This window comes from Chelonia mydas, chromosome 3, assembly GCF_015237465.2.
Source record: "Chelonia mydas isolate rCheMyd1 chromosome 3, rCheMyd1.pri.v2, whole genome shotgun sequence".
Taxonomy (NCBI): Eukaryota; Metazoa; Chordata; order Testudines; family Cheloniidae; genus Chelonia; species Chelonia mydas.
In genome coordinates this window covers 162,721,892-162,736,532 of record NC_057851.1, presented here as the reverse complement: position 1 = coordinate 162,736,532, position 14,641 = coordinate 162,721,892, and the positions used below count along the sequence as shown (strand labels likewise).

The 14,641-nt window shown below is 45.2% G+C and overlaps 1 protein-coding gene across 13 annotated transcripts in view; it reads left to right on the top strand.

Annotated features, from left to right (window-relative positions):
* Positions 1-1,397: 1,397 nt before the first annotated feature.
* Positions 1,398-14,641, top strand: part of RCOR3 (REST corepressor 3) — a 36,482-nt gene continuing 23,238 nt past the window's right edge. For 2 of the 13 annotated variants that reach the window (XM_043543697.1, XM_037895767.2), the window contains exons 1-6: positions 1,776-1,946; positions 2,512-2,568; positions 9,560-9,637; positions 12,029-12,076; positions 12,477-12,529; positions 14,418-14,579. In XM_043543697.1, coding sequence (XP_043399632.1) covers positions 1,805-1,946; positions 2,512-2,568; positions 9,560-9,637; positions 12,029-12,076; positions 12,477-12,529; positions 14,418-14,579 — 540 coding nt within the window. In that variant the 5' untranslated portion in view covers positions 1,776-1,804. Of the gene's footprint in view, positions 1,558-1,661; positions 1,947-2,000; positions 2,226-2,511; positions 2,569-3,318; positions 3,379-9,559; positions 9,638-12,028; positions 12,077-12,476; positions 12,530-14,417; positions 14,580-14,641 lie in introns of those variants that run through there. The other 11 variants (XM_037895762.2, XM_043543696.1, XM_037895770.2 and 8 more) reach the window with 11 other exon arrangements.

The following is a 14,641-nucleotide window of genomic DNA, read 5'->3' as shown; positions in this document are numbered from 1 at the left end:
CAGCCTGCAGCTTCCCCCCCTCCCCGCGCACAGCTCTCAGCCTGCAGCTTCCCCCCCTCCCCGCGCACAGCTCTCAGCCTGCAGCTTCCCCCCCTCCCCGCGCACAGCTCTCAGCCTGCAGCTTCCCCCCCCCGCGCACAGCTCTCAGCCTGCAGCTTCCCCCCCCGCGCACAGCTCTCAGCCTGCAGCTCCCCCCCCCCGCGCACAGCTCTCAGCCTGCAGCTTCCCCCCCCCCCCGCGCACAGCTCTCAGCCTGCAGCTTCCCCCCCCCGGCGCACAGCTCTCAGCCTGCAGCTTCCCCCCCCCCCCGCGCACAGCTCTCAGCCTGCAGCTTCCCCCCCCTCCCCCTCCAGCTTCCCCCCCCTCCCCCTCCAGCTTCCCCCCCCTCCCCCTCCAGCTCTCAGCCTGCAGTTTCCCCCCCCCTCCCCCCTCCAGCTCTCAGCCTGCAGCTTCCCCCCCCTCCCCCCCCTCCAGCTCTCAGCCTGCAGCTTCCCCCCCCTCCCCCCCTCCAGCTCTCAGCCTGCAGCTTCCCCCCCCCTCCCCCCCTCCAGCTCTCAGCCTGCAGCTTCCCCCCCCGCGCACAGCTCTCAGCCTGCAGCTTCCCCCCCCCGCGCACAGCTCTCAGCCTGCAGCTTCCCCCCCCCGCGCACAGCTCTCAGCCTGCAGCTTCCCCCCCCCCGCGCACAGCTCTCAGCCTGCAGCTCCCCCCCCCCGCGCACAGCTCTCAGCCTGCAGCTCCCCCCCCCCGCGCACAGCTCTCAGCCTGCAGCTCCCCCCCCCCGCGCACAGCTCTCAGCCTGCAGCTCCCCCCCCCCGCGCACAGCTCTCAGCCTGCAGCTTCCCCCCCCCCCGCGCACAGCTCTCAGCCTGCAGCTCCCCCCCCCGCGCACAGCTCTCAGCCTGCAGCTTCCCCCCCCCCCCGCGCACAGCTCTCAGCCTGCAGCTTCCCCCCCCCCCCCGCGCACAGCTCTCAGCCTGCAGCTTCCCCCCCCCCCCCGCGCACAGCTCTCAGCCTGCAGCTTCCCCCCCCTCCCCCTCCCCCTCCCCCTCCAGCTCTCAGCCTGCAGCTTCCCCCCCTCCCCCTCCAGCTTCCCCCCCTCCCCCTCCAGCTCTCAGCCTGCAGCTTCCCCCCCCTCCCCCCCTCCAGCTCTCAGCCTGCAGCTTCCCCCCCCTCCCCCCCTCCAGCTCCCCCCCCCTCCAGCTCTCAGCCTGCAGCTTCCCCCCCAGCTCTCAGCCTGCAGCTTTCCCACCACCCCGCCACAGGACACAGCTCTCCCCCCAGGACACAGCTCGGAGCCTGTAGCTCCCCTCCCCCACGCTCTCCCGCCCCAGCAGAGCTCCCCGCGGCGTGGCGGGGGTTAGCGCCGACGCGTCCCTGTCGCCTCAGAGGCTGCCTTGGCGTGGCGGGCGCGCGCGCGCGCGCTCGCTCGCTCCTTCCTTCCTCGACCCCCCCGATCCTCGCGCGGCCAGAGGCTAAGTAGTTCCCACCTCCCACCCGGAGGGAGATGGGTCGGAAGCAGCTAATGGCCATAATCGTGAACCCCCCCGCCGCTGACCGTAATCCTTCCGCGGTTCCCTCGCCCCTCCTCCTCCTCGGGGATAGATCCGGCCGGGCCGAGGCGGAGGGATCCCCGGGCCGTGGGCGGCGTAGGGGCCGGGCGAGGCGCGGGGGGGGGGGAGAGTGTGAGGGGGCGGAGGCGCCGGCTGGAGCAGCGGGGGCCAGGGGCGGGGAGGGGGCAACATGGCGGCTCCGTTTTAACTTTCCCCCTCGCCAGGCAGCGCCGCCGCCGCTCCCCGCCCCGCCATGCCGGGCATGATGGAGAAGGGAGCCGAGTTCCTGGGGGGCAAGAGCCGGGCAGCCCCCAACGGCACCAAGAGCAGTAGCCCCTCCAACGGGCACTACTCGGAGCCGGAGAGCGGCGGCGGCGACAGCGGCGACGAGCACGGTACGAGCCGCGGACTCGCTGCCGGGCCTAGCTGGGCGAGGCTGATCCGGGGGAGGGGGCGGGGCGCAGCGCGGCTCAGGGCACGAGCGCTGCCGCCTGCGCCGGGCAACGCGGGAGACTGCGCATCTCGGACCTTTGCGCGCGTGCAGGTCGGGCGGCCGCGCGCCGTGTCTGGCCGTGGCTCGCGTGTGCGTGCGCCGCACTGCACTGCACATGGGGGGCTGGGGTGGAGGTGCGCTGCGCTGCGCGGAGTGGCTGCGGCGGACCGCCGGAGTCCCCGTAAATAGCTCCCACCTTCACTAAGTAATAGACCTTAATCCGTGGGGGGGAGGGGCCTCTGCTTTTGCATCGCTGGTGTAGGAGATGGGGTTGGAGGCTTTTTGAAGCGCAAGGGTCGCAGGGAGCAGCCCTTGAATTTGCAAGATTGTTGGTAGTCTCGGATTGAGTGCAGACCGCCTAGATCGTTGAATTTCCCAGTTTTCATTTAAATAGCACCCCCCTTCTCATCCTCCCGCCCTTTAAAGATAAAATCCCAGTAATGCATTTGTTTTCTCTTGCATTGCAGATGTAGGAATGCGGGTCGGAGCAGAATATCAAGCTCGAATCCCTGACTTTGATCCTGGTAAATAGCTTTTGTACTATAACCTGACATCTTGTCGCTGCTGTTTTGAAAATGGGGGTTAATATAATGATTTATAATGGAGAGGGGTGTGTGTTTGTGTTTTCACTTGAATACTGTGTGGGAGCATTGCATTGCAAAGGTTAACGTGGATTTTTGTTTTTAGGCTTTGTGTTTGCTGTCAGTCACGAGAGCATTGCAGGGGCAGCATCTGCTCCGTGTGAGCTGAGGGGGAGAAAAGCATTGAGAGGGGAAAGCTGTGTTTAATTTACCAAGATTGGATGGCAGGGCTACAGACAAAGCGTCAGTGTCTCTTCCCTCCCCCCTCCCCCCCCATTGTAGATAGGAGGTGCAGGTTACAAGAGGGAATGAAAAAATCTTTGCTTTATAATGCTCTTAATATGACCTCTATTGGGGTGGGGTGGGAGGAGTTGCAGAAACAGTGGATACCTTGTTCTAGCACCTCTAAAACGTAGACCCATTTGGCTGGGTTTTCAAGCACCTTGTTTTGTAAGGTGGGGTAGTCTCAATATCTGTACTGTTGCAGACTAGCTTCTCTTGCCCACACAGTGGGTGGGGGAAGAAAGGGATATTGGCTAGCCACATACACTCTGACATTCGGTCTTAATAAGCTAAACATGAGAGACCTATTTTGTGTACATTTATAATAGAGTAATAATGTGTTAAGCGCATCTGTTAGTCCTGCTGTGGTGGTCACAGTGAAGCCTGTCTACTTTCCTGTTCTCCAAACAGGCTCCATTGCTGTCAGATGATTCGTGCCGGGAAGAGGATTGGGCCAGAGCTCCTCCCATGGTACCTCCCAAGTTGGAGCTTCTGTCGATGGGGACTAGTTGCCCTTAGCCTGCTTCTTGGGTCTGGAAGCACTTTTGAAAATGATTTTGTCTTAGGAGTGGGTACATCCCTTAGGAATTTTGGGGATGTAAGGAGGTTTCCTCTGGAAACTAGTACCTTATTTCATACTTCAGGTTTCTATTTTTGTTAATAAATAGTGTTATGGTTAAAGCTTATTATGTTTACATTAGTAAGTCTAAACATGTTTGTTTTAACAGATAAAAAATGATCACTCCTGACATGCAGTCTAGGCTTGTTCTGCCTACAGGCCACCTAGAGAAGCAAAATATTTAGCAATTGTTTTAATACTTTAAATAACTGGGCAGTGAAGAGAGAACATCCTCCAGCTTTTATAGGACAGCAAAATCATTAAATCCTGCAATTAAATTTTTTCTCTTAAACACCATATATATAATGTATACATGCAGTAGAATTGACACTACCAGCATAAAATTAATTTGTATGCATTCAAGAGCTTATAAGTGGATGGGAGTCATCTTAGAAGTGATCTCTGAAAACAATTTCTGTTGTGTAACTAGTGAAAAAACTAAATGTTACATATTTTGAATCCAAAAATATAGCATTGCCTTTAGGATTGTGCATACTCCTGCCTCTTATGCAGAAGTTCTAGAGGAAGGAACTTAAAAATGTATATCTACTTACCGAAAATTTTTGTAACTAGAAGAACTGTAATTCTCATTTTTTCTGAACTAGTATTGGAAAACTTTCTAAAATGTCTCTTGCATTGCCTTCTTGATACTAGTACTACAAAATTAAAGTTAAACTTGGAATGACTGCTCCCATGAATTGTAAGAATAAATGTCTACCACGTTAGTAAGGTGCTGTGTTTAACCAAAGAGATGTTGCCATGTCTGATGTCTGAACAGTTGTTCTCCTTTCTGATCAGGTTTATGAGGCATCATCAGTTTGAAAGCCAGACATCATGCTGTAACAAAGCTGTGCATGCTGTGGAGTGATCACTGTTTTTAAAAAGAGAAAAATCAACATTTTTGTTCACTGCAAATAAGATGACATACATTTTGTATGCCTGCTAAAGTTAAAAGCATATCTATTTTTAAATGTAATGCTGCAGCTTTAAAGCTGAATGTCTCTCCTGATGTCTTTGCTCTTGGCATTAAAATATCTCTTATGTAGAGTATACTGAGGTGTTAAATGTTCTAATTAGGTGCACTCCATTAGATTTTTAAGTAGGTAGTCATCAAATTGATATTTAAAATTTCGTTCTATTAAAACAGTGAGAAAAATCAGTGGCTGATTAGAACTGCCTATAAAGTCTAACACCTAGTTTTGCCCTCTGATACTTGCATTCAAAATCCATTCATTTTGTGTGTACATGTGTGAGCAGTGAATCCTCAGCTTCATTTGATCAAATTTTTAAAAATATTACATCATTGCAAATTATTTCTGTTGAGCAAATAGCTGTATTAAATGACAAAATGTGTTAATTGTTAAAGTCGTGGTACTCAGATAATGGTAAACTAGATGTTAAGTATTATAATTGGGTGGACTCTATTAGATCTTAAGTAGTTGTCATAAAATTCAGAGTTAGTACTGATGCTGTCATGCCACTGTAGAACATGAAAAGGGGATTCTCGTTGAGAGTAGAGCAGCATGAGGGGAAGTTAATGTGTCAGACAACTTTTTTTTTTTTTTTTTATGTTCACATCCTTAATGTTGAAATCTATTATGTGACCAAAGGAAACTACATGTATATTATCATTAAATAGAACAGCTGGGGAGACATAATGTAGCTGTCATTTTAACACCTAAGTTACACAAGAATACCTCTTTAATAGGAAGAAGAGAAATGTATTGGATGGAAGAAACAGTTCTGATAAAATAACCGGCCTAAATTCTGAAATTAGCCAATTAACAAAATAAACCTTTTTGATTTTCTACTGCCCAACTGAACCAGAATTTGTCATCTCCTGCTGATTTGTCACTGGAACTACTCATTCTGTTTCCTACCTCTGCTAAAACTGAAGTCTCTTTGTCCTAGTCCTACATGCCCTCAATCCCATATCAAACAAGCCCCTATTTTTACTGATATCCCACTGACACCATAGAAGTGTCAATATCATGAAGCTGCTTTCTTTTTTAAAGCTGGGCCCTTGGAAGAGAGGATAAAGAAATTGCTGTGTTGGAAAATGGGTCATTGTGTGGTTCATGAGTCAATTGAATGTACTCCAAGGGAGAAAGGCGAGGAGATGGATAGCAGAGGAAGGTTTTGGTTGTATTTAGAAGAGGGAGGGAAGGAGAAGGATGGTCCTCTGTCTGGCTTTTCTGCTAAATCTGATAGACTTTGATTTATTTGGAGTACAGCAAGGCTTACAACCTGAGCTCGATCCATTTATTTTTGGAGCTTTCTGGAGTGTGCCCAGAAGAGCCCCTGTGGACTTTAAGATATTGCCTCTTTTAGGGCCCTTTTATGGGTCTAATCGAAGTATTCATGGCCCTAATCACCCTCGTTTCAGAGAGTCTCCTGTATCAGAACTGCTCTTCTTATGTTCTCCATTATATTCAGTACAAGCTCTTCAGAACAGGTTCTACTCCGCTTGTTTAAAATGTACTTAGCCTCACATACTATACCTTCCCCCCCCCCCCCCCCCCCAAGTTCCTCTGCCAGTTTTTCCAGAGATGCTTATTTATTTATTTTTTAAAATGTTCATTCTTCCTGTCTCTGTGTGAAAGACCCACCCAAACCAAATAAACTGACTAAGCTGAGAAATTGACTACATATGAAGCGCTGTTGAAGGCACAAAGTAAAATTGAAACACATTTCTCTGCTCTTTCAGTTAGTTGTCTTTGGTGTATTTTTGAAGTTGACACATCCTTTTAAGAGTAGTATTCACTTCAAACCCAAAGTCTTGAGTTTTGTACAGATCACTTTTTCTCTGTGTGTCCACCTGTGTGCCTCAGTAATTGCTATTAACATTAATTCAAAATTAACAGGTGTCATTCCAAATCTATAGTGGAATAACTTTAGCACAGCAACAAATAGGAGAACTGATGAATTAAAGGCCATCTTCAGTTGGATGGAATGTCATTTTTGAAGTATCAACTGTTGAGCAGCACTGGTGTACCTGGTGGTGTACAATGCACAGTGCAACATACGTGCTCTACCAAAAGAAGCTTACATTGAGGTTTTACTGGTCGACCTTTTATGCTGAGAATTCTAGTATTTTTCAACCTGCATAGTTCTCTGCCTAATCCTCCCTGCCTGATAGCTCGTTTCCTTTCACGTTTATTAGTATCTAATTTCCCTAGTATTTCCATCTATTTGCCTCTACCACTTATCAATAAGCAGAATGGAACTGCTTGTCAAAGACCATGTGGTCTTTTGAGCTGGAGTCCTTTTTCCTCAGCTAACTTACTTTCACTCCAATTCACATGGAACGCATCATTCCCCCTACATTGCATGTAAAGGGTCCTCTCCAAATGGACTTCTCCCTCCTGTGCTGAAGGCAGCTGGGTCAGATGCCTCTTCAGCATGGTCTTTCCCCGCATCCTCTCCCTGGATCCTGTGGAGAATTCTGCTTGGTTGAATTCAGGGAGTGAGAAGTCGTATATGTGGGGAGAATGGGATTCACATCTCCCTATGAAAATTAGCTAGAAAAGGTTGCCTTTCGTGTAAAATCCATTCTGCAAAGGTAAAACATCACCCATTTTTAAAAGGGTCTGAGGGCTTGTTCCGTAGAATATTCCAACCTTCCACCTATACAACCCTTAAAACCCCACTTCTCTCCCCTTCCCCCCCCCCCCCCATCAGTCCCTTACAGGACACAGCAGTTTAGGAGAAACTTGGAGAATGAGGCATGATGGAATTGTCTAATCATTCAAGTTTCCCCTCACAAAGCCTTAATCCAACCAGCGTATCTGCCATCCTACTCCTGCAGTGGCCTGTCGGGTCTAGGTTGCTCCTTCCTGCAGTAGAATATGTGGGAGAAGGTAAAGAGGAAGGAGTCCTTGTTTGTTTCATCCTTCCATCTGTGGGCTTTCCTTTAGGAAGGAACAGTGTGACACCCTGTTAGGACATGGGGAGGGAATAGCAACATGCAAGTTAAGCTAGTTTGGTTTAGGCTCAACTCTTGGGAGTGGGGCATAATGGAATTATTCATTCCATGGTCATTCCGAGTACAAAGCTTCTGGCTGTAAATAATAGATATTACTTTTATAATAATAAAAATACTGAGTGTTTTTAAAATTTAGCATGCTTTTTCAGTATTACTTGAATGGTGTCTTGTTCAAGACTTATTTCTTGGTTTAGAATAAACTCTATAAATGCTGACTTTCATGTATGTATGCTCGGCAAGCAAAAATATTTGGCCATATATTGCATTGTTTTATAAGTAACCCAGGTGGACTCTGATATCTTTATTTTTTTTCCCCTAAATGGTTAAAAGTGTGGTTTAAGTTCAAAAAGATGAAGCACCTTAAATTTCGGATACTTTTAAAACAACTTGGCTTTTTAAAATAACAATACTTTAAAAACTTCTATGTCTCAAACTTTACAACTATCTTCTTCAGAGTGAGGTTAAAAAAAAAAAAAATCACTGAGTACAAGATAAGAAGTGCTCAGCTTTGGACTCAATTTACTTCTCCCTTGGAAAAGTTAATCCATTGCTGAGCGCTCTTCAAAATAACACAGAGCTCACTGTTTATATTTAAAAAAAATAATAAAAAAATCCAGTCCTGTTTCTCAGACTTATAAAAGCATCTTCTCTGTATTTACTACTTTTTGGTTTTAATATTAGGTTGTATCTTTTCACTCTTTGCATAGTGCTTTGAGGCCCTTGTATGAAAGATTATGTCAAAGTGCAAATAACACTACTATAAGGGAGGTTGTGGAATCCCCCTCATTGGAGGTCTTTAAGAACAGGTTTTGGGAGGTTTTTGGACAAACACCTGTCAGGGATGGTCTAAGCTTACTTAGTCCTTCCTCAGTGTGGGGGGGCTGAATTTGATGACCTTTCAAGGTCCCTTTCAGCCCTACATTTTATAGTTCTGTGATAACTTCAAGCTTTGAATCTTCTTCTAAACTTGAATATGTAATAGCTGCTGGTATCCAGGACATGAATTGATTGATTTTGATGTCCATGTTAAACTTGAACATTCCACAAGCATGTATTCTGGTAGTCCTCTTATTTCATTGTCTTTAATTATCCTACGTTCAAGAGATCAGTTACTGTTGCTGGCTCAGATTGACAAATATTTGACTTGTGCTGCAGGTGAAGGAGATGCATTTAATATATTTGCATAACTAATTGTGATGCTAACTTCATTCTTTAAAATGAAACTTTTGCTTATTGTATTTCGATATAACATCTGTAACTGGCATTAGTCTGCAAAGACAGTACCAAATACAAAACACTACAAATCTAAAGGAAAAAAACTGACTAAATATAGTACACATCCAGAAAACATTACGCTCGCCTCGCCTCCAAAATGATCATTTGCCTACTAGCTAGAGATAATGCAAAAACAAAGGAAGGAATCTTTGGGGTGTGGGGGGGAGCCAATAGGTAACTTAAATAAATAACTCAGTAGCTAGTAAGGAGAGATGGGTCTGGATTCCCTCGAGAGGACAGCTTCTTGAGGAAAACCGTGGTTCTGTATAAATCCAGGGAGTGTCTACTCTAACTGCTGGGTAGACTTGGCAAGAAAGGTGGTAAAAAGGCTGATATCATGTATGGTTTTATTAACTCTGTGTAAGAATATAGCAGTCAGTATAGCTGTTCTCTTGCTCTAAGGGTCAAGCATCATCCTGCAGCTATGTTCAGCAAGTAATTTAGCCTCTTTTAAAGAAACCCAACCAAGAACATATGACAAATCAGACTGTGATAATGTTGTCCATTTCAAGGAAACTAATACACTTACTGCCTCCAGCTCAACTAGGAACTACCCCAGCATGATGATCCCTAAACTCTGCATCCAATCCAACCTGGGCAAGCAGCTTTAATTATCAAATTCTGGTAACTGGAGTCATATCTAATATCCAGTTGTGAATGGCAGTTAGGTCACTTCAGTTGTGCTAGTCTTCTTATACACGTGGAGGGAAATAACTGTGAATACACTGTACTTTAGGTCATATTAATAAACACTAAGACAACTTTTCTTACAGGTGCTACAAAATATACTGATAAAGACAATGGAGGGATGCTTGTGTGGTCTCCATACCATAGTATTCCAGATGCCAAGTGTAAGTCCTCTTCTCCCAAGAAAATTGTACTCTATTAACTAGAACTGATTCACTGCATTTGATGTTGAACTGTCTACTTCTAATTTTTAGCACATAATTTCTCTTGCAATATGGGAAAGATGCATAAGTTATGTTGTGTATGAAACAGCAAAGCTGAAAAATGCTACTGTAAGCGAAACAATGTTAAGCAAATCCAATTACCCCATAAGAATTGATGTAAATGGGGTGGGTTAGATTCCAGGGAAATTTTTTTCACCAGACAAAAGGGAGGTGGTGGAGTCAGAAGGTGAGATATTTCCCAGGGAATGCCTTACTGCGAAATGATGAACTAGCATTCGGCTGAGCCCTCAGGTGTTAACACATTGTTGTTAATGTAGCCTCACACTCTACAAGGCAGCACGAATGGAGGAAGTAGACACAGCATGGCAGAGAGAGACAGACACACACACTGTGTGTGTGTGTGTGGGGGGGGGGGGGTTGGAGGGAAGAGACCGAGACCTACTCTGTGTGTGTGTGAGTGAGAGAGAGCGCACGTAACGCGCATTGCCCCTTTTAAGTACGCTGACCCCACTCTAAGTACACTGCCTTTTTAAGTAGATCAGCAAGTTGAGACAGCAGCTGCTGCCAGCAAGCTCCCTCTGTCCTGAGCCCTGTCATGTCCCCCCGCTCTGTAGAGATGGGGTACAGGAGTGGGGGGAGGGGTACACCCTGACATTAGCACCCCTTTTCTCGCACACACACCCCCCCCCGTGCCCCCAGCAACCAGGAGACTCGCAGGAGCAGCACACAGCAGTGTGGGGAGGGACAGCTGAACTGCCCCGCAATTGTTAGCCTGCTGGGCGGCTGCCGCACAGGGAACTTAGGGGGGCTGCCGGTCCATCCTGGTTCCAAGCCCCCACCAGCTAGGTCCAATGGGCTGCTTTTTCTGCATGCTGTGGACAAAGCAGGCAGCTGCCAAACAGCGTTATAAGGCAGCATTGCACAACTTGTTAGTTGTGTTAATGTTAGTGATCAATGGCTCCATGTCTAGTTGGCAGCCGGTGTCAAGTGGAGTGCCCCAGGGGTCGGTCCTGGGGCCAGTTTTGTTCAATATCTTCATAAATGATCTGGAGGATGGTGTGGATTGCACTCTCAGCAAATTTGCGGATGACACTAAACTAGGAGGAGTGGTAGATACGCTGGAGGGCAGGGATAGGATACAGAGGGACCTAGACAAATTGGAGGATTGGGCCAAAAGAAATCTGATGAGGTTCAATAAGGATAAGTGCAGGGTGCTGCACTTAGGACGGAAGAACCCAATGCACCGCTACAGACTAGGGACCGAATGGCTAGGCAGCAGTTCTGCGGAAAAGGACCTAGGGTTGACAGTGGACGAGAAGCTGGATATGAGTCAGCAGTGTGCCCTTGTTGCCAAGAAGCCCAGTGACATTTTGGGATGTGTAAGTAGGGGCATAGCGAGCAGATCAAGGGACGTGATCGTTCCCCTCTATTCGACATTGGTGAGGCCTCATCTGGAGTACTATGTCCAGTTTTGGGCCCCACACTACAAGAAGGATGTGGATAAATTGGAGAGAGTCCAGTGAAGGGCAACAAAAATGATTAGGGGTCTGGAACACATGAGTTATGAGGAGAGGCTGAGGGAACTGGGATTGTTTAGTCTGCAGAAGAGAAGAATGAGGAGGGATTTCATAGCTGCTTTCAACTACCTGAGAGGTGGTTCCAGAGAGGATGGTTCTAGACTATTCTCAGTGGTAGAAGAGGACAGGACAAGGAGTAATGGTCTCAAGTTGCAGTGGGGGAGGTTTAGGTTGGATATTAGGAAAAACTTTTTCACTAGGAGGGTGGTGAAACACTGGAATGCGTTACCTAGGGAGGTGGTAGAATCTCCTTCCTTAGAAGTTTTTAAGGTCAGGCTTGACAAAGCCCTGGCTGGGATGATTTGATTGGGGATTGGTCCTGCTTTGAGCAGGGGGTTGGACTAGATGACCTCCTGAGGTCCCTTCCAACCCTGATATTCTATGAACTTTAAACAAGCATGTTCTCTAATTGATCAGCAACGTATCAACGTTCACCGGGACGACGTTAAGTGAGGAGTTACTGTATTTAAGGTCAGTGAGAGATACTTTGTCCAAGCATTTTGGTTAGGCATAAGTAGAGTATTGCAGTAAAGTCACAAATTTACTGTTAGTAAGATAATGGTCAGACTTTCATATATACACTTCTATTGACAATTGACTCCATTGGGTGGCTAAATATTATGCTGATAAATCAAGGGATTAAAAACTAAGCAGTTGAGGGTTTTTTTAAATTAACTGAATGTTTTAATATACTATGTTAAATAAAAGTTCTCAATTCTCTTTTGAAATCTCCCAATTCTCCACTCTTTGAAAGTCCCCAGCGGTGAGATCTATGAAAGATCACTCAATCAACAAATCTCTGGTAAATAAGTAAATATTGTTAAAATTGACATAAGTATCTTAGTGGATACCATTATGTATATTACTGTAGTCCCTACAATATAGGCACTGTACAAACATAGGAAAATAGTTTCTGCACTGCTTCAATTTTACACACTTCAAGAAACCTCACTGACTTCCCTGGAACTGCTTGTAGTGTGTAAAGTTAAGCACATGCATAACCTTTTGCAAGATCAGACCCTGTGAAAACAAGCAGTGTACGAAAGGTAGGGAAGAAGGATTGAAACACATAATCAAAACTTTGATATCAGTTATCCATAACTACACCTCTGCTTTGTTACATTTAAGTGACTAACTTTTTGTGGTTTTGTAGCAGAACCAACACTTTCAGAGAAATTAATTCTGGCATTGCTTTCTTACAGTGGATGAATATATTGCCATAGCAAAGGAAAAACATGGATACAATGTGGAACAGGTAAATTCTATGAATGATTTTTAAGGTGGTGTTTACTGTATAACACAACTCAGTTTTTTTCAACTGGCTTCCATTAACTAGTGCTATCTCTTCAGGCATGGCAGCAAACACTGCAGGTTTATGGATCTGCATACTCGTGTGGTCTGGATTCAGCGCAAAAGATTGCGCTCTTTATTTTCATGACATACTCAGCTTGTAATGCACAGTTTTGAAAGGTTTGGTATGTTTTGGTACACTGGGCATGTCATGTAATTGTGTGTTTATGTAACTTTAAAAAAAAAACTGTTTCTTAGGCAAGCAATTTTGGGTATGGACTTGTGCATTTTGGAAGTAAGAATTTTTAAATATTTTTAAATGATAACATTGATTTAATGCTCTCCATGTTGCTGTTGCAAAGGCATTTCAACTAGTGGGGTGATACAAAAATAATTCAACTGGCATGTTTCAAAGCAAGAAAAACACTATCAAAGTTTCAAAACTTGCAGTGTTTGGAGGTTGTAGTTAAAGCTGTGTTTTGGTTTTACTACTCTTTAACCGCTATCCCATAAAAAACAGTATAGGTAAACGTTGCTAGTTCACACTAATGACTAAGATCTGTAGCAAGCTTGTATTTTAAAGATTACCAAGTGAATGAATATAGTAAAAGTAAGGGTAACAGAAAACAAAAGTTTAGTTATTGTACCAGTAAAAGATCCTCTTGTATAACCTTGTTTTGGGGAAGAAGAGTAGGGCAAATAATAATGAAATCTTAGTAATGAGAACTCATTGCAATACTTGACTGTTTAAGTCTGTATTGTTGGAAGGAGAGGCAGACAATGTTGTGGTGTCTAGAATGTGTACAGAAAAAAGTTTAGATTGTATTGTTTTTCCCAGTGCTCTTTAGGAAAAAGATACAGTGCTCATTAGTAAGTCTGCATACACAAACTGCTGGTAGTTTGTGCTTAGAGTGGAAAAATGTTGTCGGGGAAAAGCTGGTAGATCCATTAAATCAAGGCACTGAGACTTGATGATGAGCTGTTAGTTATCATATATGTTCTGTATGAAACTAATATAGGCAGTTCTGTTTGAGTATTCCCCAAGTCATGAACAAGACTTGGTGCAAAATCTGTGAAGGGTTTTTTTGGGGTGGGGTGGAGGGGAAAGTCTCCAGTTGTTCTAGAGTCTTTATCAGAAGTACAGAGAGATTACTCACTATTTACACCCAGTATAGAGATTTATTTAAAGTTGTCTGTTTTATGGTATATCATACACAGCCATGGACAACGGAAATGCCTGACACAAGCCAGACAGCTTTTTTTATTTGAGAGCTGGGGGATCGTTAAAAGGACATTCAGGATGTATTCAGAGTTTCAGAATTGTATTTTATTTACTCACAAGCAGCCTTTTAAAATTGCAAATTCCTTGTCTCCCTAATGAATATTTTTACTGCATGTGCACATGCAGCAGGTGAGGGTAGAGAGCTGCGTGGGTTTCTGGTCACTGAACAGCAGAAATCTTTTTGTTTGAATGGGCTGGGAGTTGGGCCCGGGAAGATCTGTAAAGAACTACATAGTCTATATTTGTTTGTAGAGGGAGAAAGTAGGTCAGAGTTTGAGCCTACCACTATTTTATGCTAACTAATTCAGAGGTGATACTGCCACACTGACCTCGAATTGACTGACTGGTCCAGGTATTGCAGCATGGATGGAATGCAAAAGTGCGCACTGATCAAAGTAACTGTGGAGAGAACCTTATAAGCTGTATTACATATTCATAATAGACGAGAAGCTTAAGTGTGACTTTCTTTTGATAGTAGTCATATTTAACATAGGTTTTTTTAATGTAATGTTCTAAAGTGGGCTTTGATACAAGTCAGCTAAAATCAAAAATGGATTATTTCTTTTCAAAGGCACTTGGCATGTTGTTCTGGCATAAACATAACATTGAGAAGTCCCTTGCGGATCTCCCTAATTTCACTCCTTTCCCTGATGAATGGACAGTTGAAGATAAAGTCCTATTTGAACAAGCTTTTAGTTTCCATGGGAAGAGCTTTCACAGGATCCAACAAATGGTAAGGTAATATTTCTGATTATAACTATTATTTAATATAAATATTTTTAGTCTGAAGGCTCC